This window comes from Pseudophryne corroboree, chromosome 5, assembly GCF_028390025.1.
Source record: "Pseudophryne corroboree isolate aPseCor3 chromosome 5, aPseCor3.hap2, whole genome shotgun sequence".
NCBI lineage: Eukaryota > Metazoa > Chordata > Amphibia > Anura > Myobatrachidae > Pseudophryne > Pseudophryne corroboree.
The window spans coordinates 706,638,898-706,660,566 of NC_086448.1; the positions used below are offsets into that span (position 1 = coordinate 706,638,898).

A 21,669-nucleotide genomic window follows, 5' to 3' on the forward strand; every position below is an offset into this window, starting at 1 on the left:
CAGGCACCACAATAGGTTGGTTCAGGTGAAACGCTGAAACCACCTTAGGGAGAAACTGAGGACGAGTCCTCAATTCCGCCCTGTCCGAATGGAAAATCAGATAAGGGCTTTTACAGGATAAAGCCGCCAATTCTGACACGCGCCTGGCCCAGGCCAGGGCCAACAGCATGACCACTTTCCATGTGAGATTTAAGTGGTTCAAACCAATGTGACTTTTGGAACCCAAAAAACTACATTGAGATCCCAAAGTGCCACTGGAGGCACAAAAGGAGGCTGTATATGCAGTACCCCTTTTACAAACGTCTGAACTTCAGGGACTGAAGCTAGTTCTTTTTGGAAGAAAATTGACAGGGCCGAAATTTGAACCTTAATGGACCCCAATTTCAGGCCCATAGACACTCCTGTTTGCAGGAAATGTAGGAATCGACCCAGTTGAATTTCCTCCGTCGGGCCTTACTGGCCTCGCACCACGCAACATATTTTCGCCAAATGCGGTGATAATGTTTTGCGGTTACATCCTTCCTGGCTTTGATCAGGATAGGGATGACTTCATCCGGAATGCCTTTTTTCCTTCAGGATCCGGCGTTCAACCGCCATGCCGTCAAACGCAGCCGCGGTAAGTCTTGGAACAGACAGGGTCCTTGCTGGAGCAGGTCCCTTCTTAGAGGTAGAGGCCACGGATCCTCCGTGAGCATCTCTTGAAGTTCCGGTTACCAAGTCCTTCTTGGCCAATCCGGAGCCACGAATATAGTGCTTACTCCTCTCCATCTTATCAATCTCAGTACCTTGGGTATGAGAGGCAGAGGAGGGAACACATACACTGACTGGTACACCCACGGTGTTACCAGAGCGTCTACAGCTATTGCCTGAGGGTCCCTTGACCTGGCGAAATACCTGTCGAGTTTTTCCCAACGGTTTATAATCATGTGGAAGACTTCTGGGTGAAGTCCCCACTCTCCCGGGTGGAGGTCGTGCTGAGGAAGTCTGCTTCCCAGTTGTCCACTCCCGGAATGAATACTGCTGACAGTGCTATCACATGATTTTCCGCCCAGCGAAGAATCCTTGCAGCTTCTGCCATTGCCCTCCTGCTTCTTGTGCCACCCTGTCTGTTTACGTGGGTGACTGCCGTGATGTTGTCCGACTGGATCAACACCGGCTGACCTTGAAGCAGGCGTCTTGCTAAGCTTAGAGCATTGTAAATGGCCCTTAGCTTCAGGATATTTATGTGAAGTGATGTCTCCAGGCTTGACCATAAGCCCTGGATATTCCTTCCCTGTGTGACTGCTCCCCAGCCTCGCAGGCTGGCATCCGTGGTCACCAGGACCCAGTCCTGAATGCCGAATCTGCGGCCCTCTAGAAGATGAGCACTCTGCAACCACTACAGGAGGGACACCCTTGTCCTTGGTGACAGGGTTATCCGCTGATGCATCTGAAGATGCGACCCGGACCATTTGTCCAGCAGGTCCCACTGGAAAGTTCTTGCGTGGAATCTGCCGAATGGGATTGCTTCGTAGGAAGCCACCATTTTACCCAGAACCCTTGTGCATTGATGCACTGAGACTTGGCTCGGTTTTAGGAGGTTCCTGACTAGCTCGGATAACTCCCTGGCTTTCTCCTCCGGGAGAAACACCTTTTTCTGGACTGTGTCCAGGATCATCCCTAGGAACAGAAGACAAGTCGTCGGAACCAGCTGCGATTTTGGAATATTGAGAATCCAATCGTGCTGCCGCAACACTACCTGAGATAGTGCTACACCGACCTCCAACTGTTCCCTGGATCTTACCCTTATCAGGGAATCGTCCAAGTAAGGGATAACTAAAATTCCCTTCCTTCGAAGGAATATCATCATTTCGGCCATTACCTTGGTAAAGACCCGGGGTGCCGTGGACCATCCATACGGCAGCGTCTGAACTGATAGTGACAGTTCTGTACCATAAACCTGAGGTACCCTTGATGAGAAGGGTAAATTTTGACATGAAGGTAAGCATCCTTGATGTCCCGAGACATCATGTAGTCCCCTTCTTCCAGGTTCGCAATCACTGCTCTGAGTGACTCAATCTTGAATTCGAACCTCTGTATGTAAGTGTTCAAAGATTTTAGATTTAGAATCGGTCTCACCGAGCCGTCCGGCTTCGGTACCACAACAGTGTGGAATAATACCCCGTTCCCTGTTGCAGGAGGGGTACCTTGATTATCACCTGCTGGGAATACAGCTTGTGAATGGCTTCCAAAACTGTCTCCCTGTCAGAAGGAGACATCGGTAAAGCCGACTTTAGGAAACGGCGAGGGGGAGACGTCTCGAATTCTAATTTGTACCCCTGAGATATCACCTGAAGGATCCAGGGGTCTACTTGCGAGTGAGCCCACTGCGCGCTGAAATTCATTGAGACGGGCCCCCCACCGTGCCTGATTCTGCTTGTAAAGCCCCAGCGTCATACTGAGGGCTTGGCAGAGGCGGGAGAGGGTTTCTGTTCCTGGGAACTGGCTGATTTCTGCAGCCTTTTTCCTCTCCCTCTGTCACGGGGCAGAAATGAGGAACCTTTTGCCCGCTTGTCCACGAAAAGACTGCGCCTGATAATACGGCGTCTTCTCATGTTGAGAGGCGACCTGGGGTACAAACGTGGATTTCCCAGCTGTTGCCGTGGCCACCAGGTCTGAAAGACCGACCCCAAATAACTCCTCCCTTTAATAAGGCAATACTTCCAAATGCCGTTTGGAATACGCATCACCTGACCACTGACGTGTCCATAACCTTCTACTGGTAGAAATGGACAACGCACTTAGACTTGATGCCAGTCGGCAAATATTCCGCTGTGCATCACGCATATATAGAAATGCATCTTTTAAATGCTCTATAGGCAAAAATATACTGTCCCTATCTAGGGTATCAATATTTTTAGTCAGGGAATCCGACCACGCCAACCCAGCACTGCACATCCAGGCTGAGGCGATTGCTGGTCGCAGTATAACACCAGTATGTGTGTAAATACATTTTAGGATACCCTCCTGCTTTCTATCAGCAGGATCCTTAAGGGCGGCCATCTCAGGAGAGGGTAGAGCCCTTACAAGCGTGTGAGCGCTTTATCCACCCTAGGGGGTGTTTCCCAACGCACCCTAACCTCTGGCGGGAAAGGATATAATGCCAATAACATTTTAGAAATTATCAGTTGTTATCGGGGGAAAACCACGCATCATCACACACCTCATTTAATTTCTCAGATTCAGGAAAACTACAGGTAGTTTTTCCTCACCGAACATAGGCCCTCATTCCGAGTTGTTCGCTCGGTATTTTTCATCGCATCGCAGTGAAAATCCGCTTAGTACGCATGCGCAATGTTCGCACTGCGACTGCGCCAAGTAACTTTACTATGAAGAAAGTATTTTTACTCACGGCTTTTTCTTCGCTCCGGCGATCGTAATGTGATTGACAGGAAATGGGTGTTACTGGGCGGAAACACGGCGTTTCAGGGGCGTGTGGCTGAAAACGCTACCGTTTCCGGAAAAAACGCAGGAGTGGCCGGGGAAACGGTGGGAGTGCCTGGGCGAACGCTGGGTGTGTTTGTGACGTCAACCAGGAACGACAAGCACTGAAATGATCGCACAGGCAGAGTAAGTCTGGAGCTACTCTGAAACTGCTAAGTAGTTAGTAAGCGCAATATTGCGAATACATCGGTCGCAATTTTAAGAAGCTAAGATTCACTCCAAGTAGGCGGCGGCTTAGCGTGTGTAACTCTGCTAAATTCGCCTTGCGACCGATCAACTCGGAATGAGGGCCATAATACCCCTTTTTGGTGGTACTCGTATTATCAGAAATGTGTAAAACATTTTTCATTGCCTCAATCATGTAACGTGTGGCCCTACTGGAAGTCACATTTGTCTCTTCACCGTCGACACTGGAGTCAGTATCCGTGTCGGCGTCTATGGCCCTCATTCCGAGTTGTTCGCTCGGTATTTTTCATCGCATCGCAGTGAAAATCCGCTTAGTACGCATGCGCAATGTTCGCACTGCGACTGCGCCAAGTAACTTTACTATGAAGAAAGTATTTTTACTCACGGCTTTTTCTTCGCTCCGGCGATCGTAATGTGATTGACAGGAAATGGGTGTTACTGGGCGGAAACACGGCGTTTCAGGGGCGTGTGGCTGAAAACGCTACCGTTTCCGGAAAAAACGCAGGAGTGGCCGGAGAAACGGTGGGAGTGCCTGGGCGAACGCTGGGTGTGTTTGTGACGTCAACCAGGAACGACAAGCACTGAAATGATCGCACAGGCAGAGTAAGTCTGGAGCTACTCTGAAACTGCTAAGTAGTTAGTAATCGCATTATTGCGAATACATCGGTCGCAATTTTAAGAAGCTAAGATTCACTCCCAGTAGGCGGCGGCTTAGCGTGTGTAACTCTGCTAAATTCGCCTTGCGACCGATCAACTCGGAATGAGGGCCTATATCTGCCATCTGAGGTAACGGGCGCTTTAGAGCCCCTGACGGCCTATGAGACGTCTGGACAGGCCCAAGCTGAGTAGCCGGCTGTCTCATGTCAACCACTGTCTTTTATACAGAGCTGACACTGTCACGTAATTCCTTCCAACAGTTCATCCACTCAGGTGTCGACCCCCTAGGGGGTGACATCACTATTACAGGCAATCTGCTCCGTCTCCACATCATTTTTCTCCTCATACATGTCGACACAAACGTACCGACATACAGCATACACACAGGGAATGCTCTGATAGAGGACAGGACCCCACTAGCCCTTTGGGGAGACAGAGGGAGAGTTTGCCAGCACACACCAGAGCGCTATATATATATACAGGGATAACCTTATATAAGTGTTTTTCCCCTTATAGCTGCTGTAGCTTTTATACTGCGCGTAATTAGTGCCCCCCCTCTCTTTTTTAACCCTTTCTGTAGTGTAGTGACTGCAGGGGAGAGACAGGGAGCTTCCCTCCAACGGAGCTGTGAGGGAAAATGGCGCCAGTGTGCTGAGGAGATAGGCTCCGCCCCCTTATCGGCGGCCTTATCTCCCGTTTTTCTATGTATTATGGCAGGGGTTAAATGCATCCATATAGCCCAGGAGCTATATGTGATGCATTTTTTGCCATCCAAGGTGTTTTTTATTGCGTCTCAGGGCGCCCCCCCCCCCCAGCGCCCTGCACCCTCAGTGACCGGAGTGTGAAGTGTGCTGAGAGCAATGGCGCACAGCTGCAGTGCTGTGCGCTACCTTGTTGAAGACAGGACGTCTTCTGCCGCCGATTTTCCGGACCTCTTCTGCCTTCTGGCTCTGTAAGGGGGCCAGCGGCGCGGCTCTGGGACCCATCCAGGCTGGGCCTGTGATCGTCCCTCTGGAGCTAATGTCCAGTAGCCTAAGAAGCCCAATCCACTCTGCACGCAGGTGAGTTCGCTTCTTCTCCCCTTAGTCCCTCGATGCAGTGAGCCTGTTGCCAGCAGGTCTCACTGAAAATAAAAAACCTAAACTAAAACTTTCACTAAGAAGCTCAGGAGAGCCCCTAGTGTGCACCCTTCTCGTTCGGGCACAAAGATCTAACTGAGGCTTGGAGGAGGGTCATAGGGGGAGGAGCCAGTGCACACCAGATAGTCCTAAAACTTTCTTAAGATGTGCCCAGTCTCCTGCGGAGCCGCTATTCCCCATGGTCCTTACGGAGTCCCCAGCATCCACTTAGGACGTTAGAGAAAAACCCTTTTCACAATATTTTAGAAAAATGAATGTTAATAAATAGGCCCCTAAGTAAATAAGTGTATTTGCCCCACCTGCTTTGCAGCATGGATTGTCCAGGTGCAAAGTTACTTACCAACTCAGAATCAGCCCAATAATGTCAAAAAATGAAAGGTATAGTAGGTACAGATCAACCAAAAATAACAAACTAAAGGTGTCCACTTTCACATATACATACAAAAATAGATGGCGGTAGAAGAATTAAATAAATCTAGCACATATAATAGTGGCACCTATCTTGTAGGCCAGAGCCCTGTCTATTGTTTAGCTAGTTATGGTGCACTTTCTGCGACAGAATACACTGGCTATTACATTTGGCGACTGCGACTTTCATTTTGCCCCAGTTTTGCAAAATTGGGAGTTATTACACTCCCTCAATGGAGGTTTACAAGTCCCTCAATTTCTCAAAATGTGGGATTTCCATGCAGTGTTTCGCCTGTGCTCTGCAGAAAGCAGAAGGAATAATCTGCTGCAGCTGACACTTCTTTCTATTGGCAATGATTCAAGCAAGAATGGGAAAGTCAGTACACACTAAAGGGCCCTACACACTTGCTGAGGCATTAAATTTTGACGATGATCGATCTGAATGATGATCGATCATCGTCCAAATTGACTTGCATTGCAAAGTAACGGAGAACCAACGGTGAACGACCACGGGGCCGCGCATCGTTCATCATTGGTGCACACACATTGAGCGATATGAATGATTTCTCGTTCATTACTGAACGAGATCGTTCATATCGCCCGCACACATCGGCCAGTGTGTAGGGCCCTTGAAGATGGTAACTAGTTTACTGTTCAGTTCATTGTAATGACACAAAACTGGGATAGACTACAGGGGAGTTGAGCATTAGGTCTACACTAAAAAGGTCGACAGGGTCAAAAGGTCAACATCAAAATGGTTGACACAATTTTTTATATTGTTTGGGGTGTTTTGTCACTTTTCTGTCACAAAAACCCCCCCATAGTGTACCATGTCCCCTCGCATGCCTTGCTTTGCTTGCCAAGCTTCAGGCAAGGTGCCTCGCTTCGCTACGGCTGCGCAGTCCTCATGAATGGTAAAGTATATAAAAGTTTTTTGGGGAAAATATTGTGTCGATTATTTGTACTGTCTACCTTTTATATGTCAACCTAATGCATGTCGACCAAACTACAGACACTTATATCCATACCAGTGGCTCTAAATCTAGCATGGCAACTGTGAGGTTTTATTGTGTCCTAGAAAAGCTGGAATCCTTTTTTCTCTGTTCTTAAAGTACATAGTGTTGGGAGCAGCCACATTTTGGATGCACAGATAGCATAAAAGTCTTCAGCGTCAGGGAGTCTAACAACAAAGAAGTGTGTACAGTATGTAATAGCAAAAATGACTTGTTTGTTTGAAAGTGATCTGTCATCGTGTGAGTGAGGAATCGTGTTGGGGATGTAATGAAACAAACAGGGAATGATTCAGAGACAGGGAAGAGGTGCAAAGAAAATCTGACAGTAAAGGAAATGTGTTGCAGTTTATTTAATTCTAGCCTACAGTACACAGCATTTAAACAGTCCAAGCCTATAAATAAAATGTAATAATAATAATAATAATAATAATAATAATAGCCTACACCATACAACATCTAAAAAAAAATTCTAAACTTACTTTTTTGGGTTGATCGAGAGGATAGCACGCTGGAGGCATTAATAGATATACTGGATCTAAAAAGACACAAAAATAATGGACAGAGAGGCAGGCATTACAGTAATTAGCAATGTTTGAATAGTGCACTTGCATCTTATTCTCTTTGTGTGAGGCACTATAAGCCTCAGCAAGATAGCACCTATCATTACATGTAGTTAGGGTGTGCAGTCTAGATCCCCTCCTTCACAGTAATTATACCAACAACGATTTCAAAACAAGATTTTCCTGGCAGGAAAAAACCCCAGACAACTGGTCGATCTACCTCCAATACAAAGGGCATGTGCACTTCTAACAATGGTTCTAGAGCCCCCTAGAATAACCAGGTACAGTAAGTGATCATTTTGTCCACACACAATGAAATCCATTGGGGAACATTAAAAGCAAAAAAGGGAAATAATCCCTGCCTTAAGAGATCTAGAGGAAGACACCATGTCATTAGACAGGGTTTGTATTTTCAGTCAGGAATATGTTAAGGATGTTTTATTTGGGACACTGCCATAAGGAGGAAGAATGTGGCCTGGAAGTTACATACTATACTCCTGGGAACCGTACACTGCAGGGCTGCCATCATAAATTGTGGTGCCCGGCACTGGCAAAATGGGAAGGTTCCCCCCAGGGGGAAAGGCGCGACGCAGAGGTGAGCAGAGCTGTGGATAAAGTGGGTGGAGCTACAGCAGGAGTGGGACATTAACTGGAGGTTAACCAGTTTAAAAACAAATGGCCAAAGTTTGGGATGTGGGTGTAACAGGTTAATCAATCAATCAATCAATCAATTATATAATTCTAGCCTTGCTCCTCCTCCTCCCTGGCCTGGACACCAGCTGGCAGCTCTCTTATAGACATTTGGCGCCGGGGACGGTCACTAAAACATGATGTCAGATCCCCAGCACGCAAGCCCAGCAGTCAGAAAGAAGGGGAAAGGGGAGGACCTGAGAGGAGCGGCTCCCCCTCCCCCTCTGAGCTTCACAGCAGTAGTGGATTCCGGGCCTGCGCGGCAGCAGTGTGGTGTGGGTAGCGCCGGCCACCAGTGTTGCAGCTAGCGCACCGCCGGCGGCAGGCAGCAGCAATGTAGAGACAGGGACAGCATTATTTCAAATGTGACACCAGTCGCAGCCTGCGAGCCAATCGGAGCTTACGGACCAGCAGCCAATCAGGAGAAAGTGGCTCCTCACTGGCTGCTGGTCAGCAAGCCAGTTCCACATTTAAAATGCTGCTGGCCATGTCTCTACATGGCTGCAGTCTGTGGCTGCCAATGCGCTAGCTGCATCACTGTCGGGCCGGCTCTACCCAAATCGCTGCCACCCTGATCGCCTTTCTGGCTGGGCCCAGGACTCCAGTACCGGCATTCTCCCCCCCCCCCCCCCCCCTGGTGGGCTTGGTGCACTGCAATTACATAGAAAAACCCTTAGTACCTCACTGCTATATATTACTCACCAGATAAGCCTGCAAGCCTTTTTCTAATTTTTAACCTTTATAATGTGACTTTTATTAAACATGTGATGGTGATTTCATTATTTCTAGCCTGGAGAGAAAAGCTACCAGTAAAGAGTCAGTTATCATTGGATCACATAAGCTTCCTATTCATGTATGAAATGTAAGTACATTAATCACCAAGAGCACAACTGGGTACATTCAATACTGCACTATTTTTATCTTTTATCCCTATTAGTTGCCATATTCTATTGTGATAGGCTCCTGGGGGGTACTACTCTCTTGTGGCACCTCCACTTAGCCTTAAGAAACACTCCATTGACCTCTCTTCCCTTTCTAATTATTGCTCAATCCAGGACCGTCTTAACAGCAGTGTAGGCCACTGGGCAAAGCAATGCACCGGGGCTCCTATGCATCCTGCAGCGGCAGAGGTGGGGGTGCTATCAGTGGCATCTCTGATGTCCCTCAGGTGGTACGGGGTGTTCTATCTTCTGCTCAGCATGTAGGACCTGGCGCAGTAATTGCTGCTAATTACTCCTTTACTGCACAGATGGTGGGAGAACACTAAACTGTAAAAGGGGCATTGGGCTGAATGAAGGGCCCCAGTACATGACTTCCTGGGTGGTAGGGCAGGGTTTAATACGCAGGGGAGGGGTGGATAGCGGAGTGGGCTTAATATTCATCATTTTCTGGTGGGAGGGCAGCTTGCTAGACTGCAGATATCTCCGGTTCCTGGAAATAGATTTTGGTACTGGGGACACCTTCCAGGAGGTACTGGGGACACCTTTCAGGAGGTACTGGGGACACCTTTCAGGATGTCCTGGGGACACCTTTCAGGAGGTACTGGGGACTTGGTGATCAGAGTTCAGGAGCCAGAGCAATCCACCAACGTAAATGTAAAACTGCATACCAGGCGTGTGGAGCTGGAGCAGGGACCAGCTGCTGGAAGGCTGATACCTCTGGTTCTGGGCATATTAGAGACAAGCTGACAGTGTCCACCGAAAGGGGAGAGTCCCATATTTTGGATTATACCCTCCGAAAAACTCTAAGTCAGACAGAACCCGAGATATCTGGCTGGGAAGAGCAATTAACAGGCTCGGATGTGGACCACTGCTTTGAAGTCAGATATCTCAGGTTCCCCAGGGCCGATTTAAAAAAATCTGGTACCCCGGAAAGAGGGGACCCTCAGCTATCAGATTAGGACCCTTAGACTCCTGGGGCCCTTGGGCAAGTGCCCACTGAGCCCATATGAAAAGACAGCCCTAGCTCCATCTCTCCACAACCTGCTTGAGTGGTATGTATACAACTGCCTCACTTCTTTCCTACTATTCCCACTTATACAAAATCCAATCTAGCCATAGGTCTTTCCATTACAACAAAACAGTCCTTGCCAAGGTTACTAATAACCACTTGCTCCTACAATCTCCAATATCATGTGTATGCTAACAGTACCCAAATTTACCTCTCATGCCCTGATGTCTTCCCATTCATTCCTCTCGTCTGTTCCCCAAGTGCGCTGTCTGGGTGTCATCCTTGAGTCTACCTTCCCTTTTTCTCTAACATTCAATCAATCTCCCATTCTTGCCGCTTTTAACTCCGTAATATGGCCTCTTCAGCAGACATTGTAATAGTGCCTATATAGGCGTCACAGATGACTTTAAAAACGGGTTCAATCTAAAAAAGGTCTCACATGTATTTGTATGCATGAGATAAGGTACAAAAAAAGCTATCTCCCATCACTGTAGTTAGTGCGGCCAACACTGGCTTGTGCAAGGGGTATACAGGAAAGCCCCTTAGGCCAAGCCTAAAAACAAATAATGATAACTACTTTTCTTCACTCCATAAGTGACTGTCATTCTTCCTTCAGGCTGGGTAGTTAAGTCAACATTAGGGTTGGAATTAGGTTAAGTATTTGGGTACAGCACTTCCCTGTGCCTTGGGGGTGAGAGTACAACCATTAATTAAGGATACAATATAACATTGAAGCTCTGTGCCATAATAAGTGGTGAGATCCAAATCAGCTGACAAATTGTCATCATCATCGGGGAGATCCTACTTTCTGAACAGAGTCTATGATTTTACAAGGAGGGAACCAGTCACACACATCAAAAGCTGCAATGCTAGCATGCTAAAGATACACTATTAAAAGCTAAATGTGTTTATGCGATCTTTGTGAGTGAAGTACACCTTTCAACCAGTTATAGCTTTTTAGACCACAAGGGGGCCTCATTGGCCTAAATTCACAACATGGAGCTCGAATCTGATTCTTTATGTGAGTATGTCAGTGTTGAGTTCTCTTGCTTACGGTAAATGTTCATCAGAATAAGTGGAGAGAGTGGGCCAGTATACGATGGAATGAAGATCCGGCACTTGTAACTGCTTTGATAGTATGAGGCAAATAAAATTACTGTAGCTCTGCCCCTGTGCTCTTACAGAAACAAGGAGACATCAATGTGGTATGGTGATTGGCTGGGCAAACGATATAGTACAATGCATACTTGCCCGGAGAGAGCAGCCAGGTCGGCTCAGCAATGGGATGGGCAGTGGCGTGACGTGAAGAGGGGGCGGTCCAGAGGTGGAACGGGGGCGTGGCGGAGGTGGAACAGGGCGTGGCTGCAGGATCGCGTCATGTAAGCCACGCTCCCCGCTGTCTAATGCCGCTATTACCGGCATTATACAGCAGGGGGCGTGGCTATGATGACGCGATTCAACAAGAATCGCATCATCGCTTGCCCGGACTGCCCACTTTACTTGCTAAGTGGGCGGCCGGGCAGGGGGAACCCCTAAAATCGGGAAACTTGCCTGCTATTCCGGGGGGCCGGGAGGGTCACCCGATTTTTGGGAGCCTCCCGGCCATCCCAGGAGAGTAGGCAAGTATGGTACAATGCGCAAAAGATATGGCTACATTCACAAGCATGCTGCCGTTGACTACAGCCCCAGATCTTCTCTGCACATATTGGGGGCACTACTACAGAGGGCACTGCTACTGGGGGCAAATCTACAGGGGGCACAACTACTAGGGGCACAACTACAGGGGGCACTGCTACAGGGGGCAAATCAACTGGGGGCACAGCTACTTGGGGCACTACTACAGGGGGCACAGCTACTGGGGGCAAATCTACAGGGGGCAGAACTACAGGGGGCACATACTGGGGGCACTACTACAGGGGACACTGCTACTGGGGGCAAATCAACTGGGGCACTACTACAGGGGGCACAGCTACTGGGGGCAAATCAACTGGGGGCACAGCTACAGGGGGCACAGCTACTGGGGCACAACTACAGGGGGATAGCTGTGGCCATGCCCCTTCCCTATGAAGAAGCCACGTCCCTATTTTTGAACGCGCACCTTTGGCACGCACAAACTCTATTTTACCGTGGGGTGGGGGGGGCGCCACAAGAAACTTTTGCCCTGGGCGCCACAAGGTCTAGGACCGGCCCTGCCTAGCGTGAATATGTCTGTATGTACATGTGGTAGGGAATACAGAATGTAAGATCCACTGGGGCAGGGACTGATGTGAATAGCCAAATTATTCTCTGTAAAGCACTGCGGAATATGTGTGCGCTATATAAATAACTGGCAATAATAAAAATAATAATTTAGAATGTAATTACCATACTGTATGTTTAGGTTGTCTCATAACACTTGTATTTGTCTATTTTGCACTGAAACAAAGTCTGTGTCATTGGAACCCTTACCACAGCCCAGAGTTATCACATCCCTCCTGGGGTGTTAGTAATCCATGTGGGCTTCATATAAATATTTATGCAATTCACAATATGAGCACAATATGAGCTTACCATCTTCGGAGTGTTAGAGAATATAACTTTTTATTTTTTATTATTTGTCAGATAATTAATTTTTTGAAAATTATTTCAAAATATAACTTGACCCTCTATTGTTATTTTCCCTTCAGCTCACTTGAAAATTGTTATAAAGGAGAAAAATGTCTAAAAGCAATTACAGAGTAAGACCATTGTCTTTACTGTGTAAGCTGCAGAACTAGGGTTCTAATTCAGTAATGTGCACCGGAAATTTTTCGGGTTCTGTGTTTTGGTTTTGGATTCAGTTCCGCGGCCGTGTTTTGGATTCGGACGCGTTTTGGCAAAACCTCCCTGAAAATTTTTTGTCGGATTCGGGTGTGTTTTGGATTCGGGTTTTTTTTTTACAAAAAACCCTCAAAAACAGCTTAAATCATAGAATTTGGGGGTCATTTTGATCCCATAGTATTATTAACCTCAATAACCATAATTTCCACTCATTTCCAGTCTATTCTGAACACCTCACAATATTATTTTTAGTCCTAAAATATGCACCGAGGTCGCTGGATGACTAAGCTAAGCGACCCAAGTGGCCGACACAAACACCTGGCCCATCTAGGAGTGGCACTGCAGTGTCAGACAGGATGGCACTTCAAAAAATAGTCCCCAGACAGCACATGATGCAAAGAAAAAAAGAGGTGCACCAAGGTCGCTGGATGGCTAAGCTAAGCGACTCAAGTGGCCGACACAAACACCTGGCCCATCTATGAGTGGCACTGTAGTGTCAGACAGGATGGCACTTCAAAAAATAGTTCCCAAACAGCACATGATGCAAAGAAAAATGAAAGAAAAAAGAGGTGCAAGATGGAATTGTACTTGGGCCCTCCCGCCCACCCTTATGTTGTATAAACAGGACATGCACACTTTAACAAACCCATCATTTCAGCAACAGGGTCTGCCACACGACTGTGACTGAAATGACTGGTTGGTTTGGGCCCCCACCAAAAAAGAAGCAATCAATCTCTCCTTGCACAAACTGGCTCTACAGATGCAAGATGTCCACCTCCTCCTCATCGTCCGATTCCTCACCCCTTTCACTGTGTGCATCCCCCTCCTCACAGATTATTAATTCGTCCCCACTGGAATCCACCATCTCAGGTCCCTGTGTACTTTCTGGAGGCAATTGCTGGTGAATGTCTCCACGGAGGAATTGATTATAATTCATTATGATGAACATCATCTTCTCCACATTTTCTGGAAGTAACCTTGTACGCCGATTGCTGACAAGGTGAGCGGCTGCACTAAACACTCTTTCGGAGTACACACTGGAGGGGGGGCAACTTAGGTAAAATAAAGCCAGTTTGTGCAAGGGCCTCCAAATTGCCTCTTTTTCCTGCCAGTATACGTACGGACTGTCTGACGTGCCTACTTGGATGCGGTCACTCATATAATCCTCCACCATTCTTTCAATGGTGACAGAATCATATGCAGTGACAGTAGACGACATGTCAGTAATCATTGGCAGGTCCTTCAGTCCGGACCAGATGTCAGCACTCGCTCCAGACTGCCCTGCATCACCGCCAGCGGGTGGGCTCTGAATTCTTAGCCTTTTCGTCGCAGCCCCAGTTGCGGGAGAATGTGAACGAGGAGCTGTTGACGGGTCACGTTCTGCTTGACTTTACAATTTTCTCACCAGCAGGTCTTTGAACCTCTGCAGACTTGTGTCTGCTGGAAAGAGAGATACAACTTAGGTTTTAAATCTAGGATCGAGCACGGTGGCCAAAATGTAGTGCTCTGATTTCAACAGATTGACTACCCGTGAATCCTGGTTAAGCGAATTAAGTGCTCCATCCACAAGTCCCACATGCCTAGTGGAATCGCTCTGTTTTAGCTCCTCCTTCAATCTCTCCAGAAAAGCCTGATGAGGGGAATGACCTGACTCAGGCTGGCAGTGTCTGAACTGACTTCACGTGTGGCAAGTTCAAAGAGTTGCAGAACCTTGCACAACGTTGAAAAAATTCTCCACTGCGCTTGAGTCAGGTGCATTCCCCCTCCTTTGCCTATATCGTAGGTAGCTGTATAGGCTTGAATGGCCTTTTGCTGCTCCTCCATCCTCTGAAGCATATAGAGGGTTGAATTCCACCTCGTTACCACCTCTTGCTTCAGATGATGGCGGGGCAGGTTCAGGAGTGTTTCCTGGTGCTCCAGTCTTCGGCACGCGGTGGCTGAATGCCGAAAATGGCCCGCAATTCTTCGGGCCACCGACAGCATCTCTTGCACGCCCCTGTCGTTTTTTAAATAATTCTGTACCACCAAATTCAATGTATGTGCAAAACATGGGACGTGCTGGAATTTGCCCACATGTAATGCACGCACAATATTGGTGGCGTTGTCCGATGTCACAAATCCCCAGGAGAGTCCAATTGGGGTAAGCCATTCTGCGATGATGTTCCTCAGTTTCCGTAAGAGGTTGTCAGCTGTGTGCCTCTTATGGAAAGCGGTGATACAAAGCGTAGCCTGCCTAGGAACGAGTTGGCGTTTGCGAGATGCTGCTACTGGTGCCGCCGCTGCTGTTCTTACTGCGGTAGGCAATACATCTACCCAGTGGGCTGTCACAGTCATATAGTCCTGAGTCTGCCCTGCTCCACTTGTCCACATGTCCGTGGTTAAGTGGACATTGGGTACAACTGCATTTTTTAGGACACTGGTGACTCTTTTTCTGAGGTCTGTGTACATTCTCGGTATCGCCTGCCTAGAGAAGTGGAACCTAGATGGTATTTGGTACCGGGGACACACTAACTCAATAAATTCTCTAATTCCCTGTGAATTAACGGTGGATACCGGACACACGCTTAACACCACCCAGGCTGCCAAGGCCTGAGTTATCTGTTTTGCAGCAGGATGACTGCTGTGATATTTCATCTTCCTCGCAAAGGACTGTTGGACAGTCAATTGCTTACTGGAAGTAGTACAAGTGGTCTTCCGACTTCCCCTCTGGGATGACGATCGACTCCCAGCAGCAACAACAGCAGCGCCAGCAGCAGTAGGCGTTACACTCAAGGATGCATCGGAGGAATCCCAGGCAGTAGAGGACTTGTCAGACTTGACAATGACATGGCCTGCAGGACTATTGGCTTTCCTGTCTATGGAGGAAATTGACACTGAGGGAGTTGGTGGTGTGGTTTGCAGGAGCTTGGTTACAAGAGGAAGGGATTTAGTTGTCAGTGGACTGCTTCCGCTGTCACCAAAAGTTATTGAACTTGTCAATGACTTCTGATGAATGCGCTCCAGGTGACGTATAAGGGAGGATGTTCCTAGGTGGTTAACGTCCTTACCCCTACTTATTACAGCTTGACAAAGGCAACACACGGCTTGACAAATGTCTGCATTTCTGTTTAAATAATTCCACACCGACGAGGTGATTTTTTTTGTAATTTGACCAGGCATGTCAATGGCCATATTCGTCCCATGGACAACAGGAGTCTCCCCGGGTGCCTGACTTAAACAAACCACCTCACCATCAGAATCCTCCTTGTCAATTTCCTCCTCAGCGCTAGCAACACCCATATCCTCATCCTGGTGTACTTCAACAGTGACATCTTCAATTTGACTATCAGGAACTGGACTGCGGGTGCTCCTTCCAGCACTTGCAGGGGGCGTGCAAATGGTGGAAGGCGCCACCTCTTCCCGTCATTTTTCTAGCGAGAGGATGAGTGCTTCCATCCTCATGTGAATCTGAACCACTAGCCATGAACATAGGCCAGGGCCTCAGCCGTTCCTTGCGACTCCGTATCGTAAATGGCATATTGGCAAGTTTACGCTTCTCATCAGACGCTTTTAATTTTTAATAATGGGCATCGGCCTTGGCAGACAACGTTGATGGCATTTCATTGTCTCAGCCATGACTAGTGGCAGCAGCTTCAGCACGAGGTGGAAGAGGATCTTGATCTTTCCCTATTTTACCCTCCACATTTTTTGTTCTCCATTTTTTAATGTGTGGAATTATATGCCAGTAATATATCAATAGCAATGGCCTACTGTACCGTACTGCTATATATTATATACTGGTGGTCAGCAAAATTCTGCCCTGTCCTCCTACTATATATACTGCGCACAACTAAAATGCACCACAGGTATGGATGGATAGTATACTTGACGACACAGAGGTAGGTAGAGCAGTGGACTACTGTACCGTACTGCTATATATTATATACTGGTGGTCAGCAAAATTCTGCACTGTCCTCCTACTATATATACTGCGCACAACTAAAATGCACCACAGGTATGGATGGATAGTATACTTGACGACACAGGGGTAGGTAGAGCAGTGGACTACTGTACCGTACTGCTATATATTATATACTGGTGGTCAGCAAAATTCTGCACTGTCCTCCTACTATATATACTCCGCACAACTAAAATGCACCACAGGTATGGATGGATAGTATACTTGACGACACAGAGGTAGGTAGAGCAGTAGAGTACTGTACCGTACTGCTATATATTATATACTGGTGGTCAGCAAAATTCGGCACTGTCCTCCTACTATATATACTGCGCACAACTAAAATGCACCACAGGTATGGATGGATAGTATACTTGACGACACAGAGGTAGGTAGAGCAGTGGACTACTGTACCGTACTGCTATATATTATATACTGGTGGTCAGCAAAATTCTGCACTGTCCTCCTACTATATATACTGCGCACAACTAAAATGCACCACAGGTATGGATGGATAGTATTCTTGACGACACAGAGGTAGGTAGAGCAGTGGCCTACTCCGTACTGCTATATATTATATACTGGTGGTCAGCAAAATTCTGCACTGTCCTCCTACTATATATACTGCGCACAACTAAAATGCACCACAGGTATGGATGGATAGTATACTTGATGACACAGAGGTAGGTAGAGCAGTGGCCCACTGTACCGTACTGCTATATATTATATACTGGTGGTCAGCAAAATTCTGCACTGTCCTCCTACTATATATACTGCGCACAACTAAAATGCACCACAGGTATGGATGGATAGTATACTTGACGACACAGAGGTAGGTAGAGCAGTGGACTACTGTACCGTACTGCTATATAAAACTGGTGGTCACTGGTCAGCAAAATTCTGCACTGTCCTCCTACTATATACTACAATGCAGCACAGATATGAAGCGTTTTTCAGGCAGAGAACGTAGATATTTTCAGCACACTGAGCACAGATATTTGCAAGCACACTGAGCACAGATATTTGCAGCACACTGAGCACAGATATTTGAAGCACACTGAACACAGAAACTGAGAGAACACTGCACTTCCTCTCCCTATCATCTGCAATGCACGAGTGAAAATGGCAGAGATGCGCGGCTCCTTATATAGAATACGAATCTCGCGAGAATCTGACAGCGGGATGATGACGTTCGGGTGCGCTCGGGTTAACCAAGCAAGGCGGGAGTATCCGAGTCTGCCTCGGAACCGTGTAAAATGGGTGAAGTTCGGGGGGGTTCGGATTCCGAGGAACCGAACCCGCTCATCACTAATTCAGACTTGATCGCTAGTGTGCGTTTTTTGCATCCCTGCGATCAGGTAATCACCGCCTACAGGGGGAGGGGGAAATTGCTGTGCAGGGGTGCGATCGCATGTTCAGGAGATCTGCACAAACAGAAGTTTGTGCAGTCTCTGCACAGACCAGGACTTACTCTTCCAGTGCGATGATCAGGGCCGGTGCTGACGTCAGAAACCCTCCCTCCAAACGCCTGATCCCTCCTACATTTCTCCGGACACTTCTTAGAAACGGTCAGTTGCCACCCACAAAAGGCCTCTTCCTGTCAGTCACCTTGCGATCGCCCGTGCAATCGCTTTTCTCGCACCATCCGTCGCTGCCCGGTGCTCCCCGTCGCTGCGGTCTGACGCACCTGTGCATTGCGGTGCATATGCATGCGCAGATCAGATCTGATCGCTGGCTATACGAAAACGCAGCCTAGCGATCAGGTCTGAATTAGGCCACAGCAGAGCCGGATTTAGGGGTCAGGCCGCCGCTAGGCACAAGGATATTGGCCGCCCCCCCACCCAGATGCAAAGGGTGACAGGGAGAGGGTTATGACAGAGGTAACAGGGACCGGACAGAATAGAGGGAACAGGAGAAAGGGGTGACAGGAACATGACAGTGGGGACAGGACCAGGACAGAGGTAACAGGGCAAGAAAGATGGGACAGGACAGTGATGTCACAACAAAAGGCAAGGCAGGACAGAGGTGACAGGGACAGTACAGGAGTGACAGGGCCAGGATAGAGGTGACATGGGCAGGCCTAGAACAGAGGTGTCAGGACCAGGACAGATGGAGCAGGGACAGGACAGAACAGAGGGGACAGGAGAGAGGCGTAACAGGAACTGGACAGAGGTGATAGGAGAGAGGCGTGATAGTGCTGGGACAGGGACACGACAGTGGGGACAAGGACAGGACAGAGGTCATAGTACCAGGACAGGAGGGACAGGACAGAGTGGACAGGAGTGACAGTGACAGAACAGAGGTAACATCAGGACAGAACAGGGGTGACAGGGAGCTAGTGAGAAACCCCCCTCCCTCAACACAGCAGCTCCCACTCACAGTATACAGCATGGCAGCTAACACTCACAGCATACATAGCTCACACCGACCGCCCGTAAGTATCGGGTCACTGTTAGGGTTAGAGCCCGAGGGGGGAGAGAGTGCTTAAGGTTAAGCACTTGGGGGGGGGGGGGGGATAGGGGAGGGCTAAAATAATTACCCCGTTCCTGTTTTCATTCTCATTGTCGAGATGCCGGTGTCGGTCATGTGGCCGCCGGCATCCTGACAGCCTGGATCACGTAACCGACCCAGCATGCACAGGACATGTACAGAGTACATACAGCTCACACACACAAAACATACAGCTAACCCACACAATACATACACAATACATACAATACACAGCTTACACTAACAGTACATACAGCTTACACAGTATATACAGCACAATACAGAAGCTGATGGGTACTGCAGATACCATCATCCGTCCTGAGATCGCACTCCTGGTCATCTGATGGCGTAACATAGGAGATCTTGCTTGACCCCAGTTCCTGAGCACGGACTCTTCAACGCTGGCAGCCGCTTCCCCGCTGCGCCACGTTGCAAACGCCAGGAGGCTGCATGGTGGGCGGGCTGGAGGCGGGATGCGGGGGCGGCCATCAGCAGCTGTGCTGCTGCCACAGATATGATTTGTGACAGGCGGCTCCGGGCACACACATTGAAGTGGGCGGCTCACAGTCACTTCCCTCCCTTACACCCCCCCTACCCAGAAGTAAACTGCCGGGGCCAGAACTGGGCAGCGCGCTACATAAATAAATAAAAAATAGGTGCAGTCATTGTTGGACGGAGACAGCAATGCCGCTGCTCCAATGCAAGTGAGGGGAGGACTGTCTTGCCACCCCTAGCAGCTGCCGCCCGTAGGCACGTGCCTAATGACAAATCCGGCACTGGGCCCTAGGTGTCCTGTTAATTGCTTTTCATTTTACCCTAGTATGCCATACTGCCATGTTTTGATAATCGCACTGTGTAACCTATGTATTGCGTCCAACGCGGCTGCCTCGCCTGGTACTCTCTTGTGTAGAATATACAATGTATGGTTCTGAACTCTCCTAATATTTTTGTCTCCCCAAATATGTGTTATTTCTTCACCTTTTGAAAGGATTCATTAATAAAAATAAAAATAAAGTCAGCTTCAAGCAAAATATAAATGTCTATTTTTATTTTAAGTAAAATATAGAATATTTTTTCTTCTTGTTCTTTTTCTTTTTCTGATTATTATTATTATTTTGTACTTATTATTATTATTATTATTATTATTATTATTATTTACTCTGCATTATAAAGTAGGGAATTTTGGACTAAGATTGGTCCTATAAGAGGAACAAGATCCTAAACTTGTCCTATAAGAGGAACAAGATGGCAGAAGCCTCAGGACTCATGAAGAGTCATCCTTCAGCACTCAGGAGAGGAAAACCCCCCTTGTGGAGGAAACCTCTGGAGACCCATGGCTGAAGGACTGCCCATCCCTCTAGGCACTCTAGCCCACCAACTAACCTTGCCGAACCCAGTGATCCCTTCTGACACCTAAAATCTGCTATTTTGACCTTTTGCCCGGCCGGAGAAGAACACACCCACAGTCGATGGTGAGAGAGTGAAAAAAGAGAGCAAGAGAGGGGGGGGGGGGATACACGACAGTCATAACCACCATAGCACTTGTCTCTGATGCTCACAGGGAGTTACAACTGTACAAATGTAACCAATCTCGTCGTAGCTACATCATACCGCAAATGCACCTTGATAGGCGTGACCGCGTCGCATACGTCTGGACATCTAAAATGTTTGTGCGGCCATTTCGCATGAATGGGAGCGGCAAATGCCGCAGCTCGGCATGGCTTGGCGCAGGTGCACTCAACTGTGTCGAGGATGCACGTTTACCTCAGATGTAGCCATGATCAGCGTGGATATATCGGTATATAATATTGGATAAAAGCAAAAGTATTGACTAAAGCACAATATAATTCTCTTACACCTCTGCAAATTAATAGAAATGGAACATACTGCAAAACTGGCACACTGGGATTTAGGCAGCAGAGAGAGAGTGAGTACAGGATTACCTTGCAACATTATAGGCTCACCAAACAACTCCAAGGAGATGTCATAGGTGCAGCCGGACATAAAGGATTTAATTAGGGACAATCTAGGCCCATCTAAACAGCTCTCTTCAAATATCTCCAATGACACATTTGCAGGCGCTTGTGGTTGTTAAGTAACAGCACTGTCCCTGTAGGTGTGAGATTTTGTTTTTATCCAATACTATGCTATCCCCAAGGTCATAAGTCATATATTATAGTAGTCATGCTAAAAGTCTGCCGACGCTTCGAACTAAGCTGCCCTTATCTTTGTACAGTCACTAACCTTCTGCTAGTGTGCTATGCCGTCCCAGGCCTCAGGGGGCATATGCAAGAGACAGCAATAGCACAGACCTGATACAGGCAGTTGTCATTATGACATCACAGCATGATCTCACA

At 47.8% G+C, this 21,669-nt stretch overlaps 1 protein-coding gene across 4 annotated transcripts in view; it reads right to left on the reverse strand.

Moving 5' to 3' along the window:
* The window catches only part of LOC134929354 (uncharacterized), a 290,903-nt gene that overhangs the window by 140,640 nt on the left and 128,594 nt on the right, over nt 1–21,669 (reverse strand). The window contains exon 1 of one of the 4 annotated variants that reach the window (XM_063925023.1): nt 7,366–7,417. The exons of the other annotated variants lie outside the window; for them this stretch is intronic. Within the exon in view, the coding sequence (XP_063781093.1) occupies nt 7,366–7,404 (39 nt within the window). The 5' untranslated portion in view covers nt 7,405–7,417. Of the gene's footprint in view, nt 1–7,365; nt 7,418–21,669 lie in introns of those variants that run through there. 4 annotated transcript variants of the gene reach the window in all.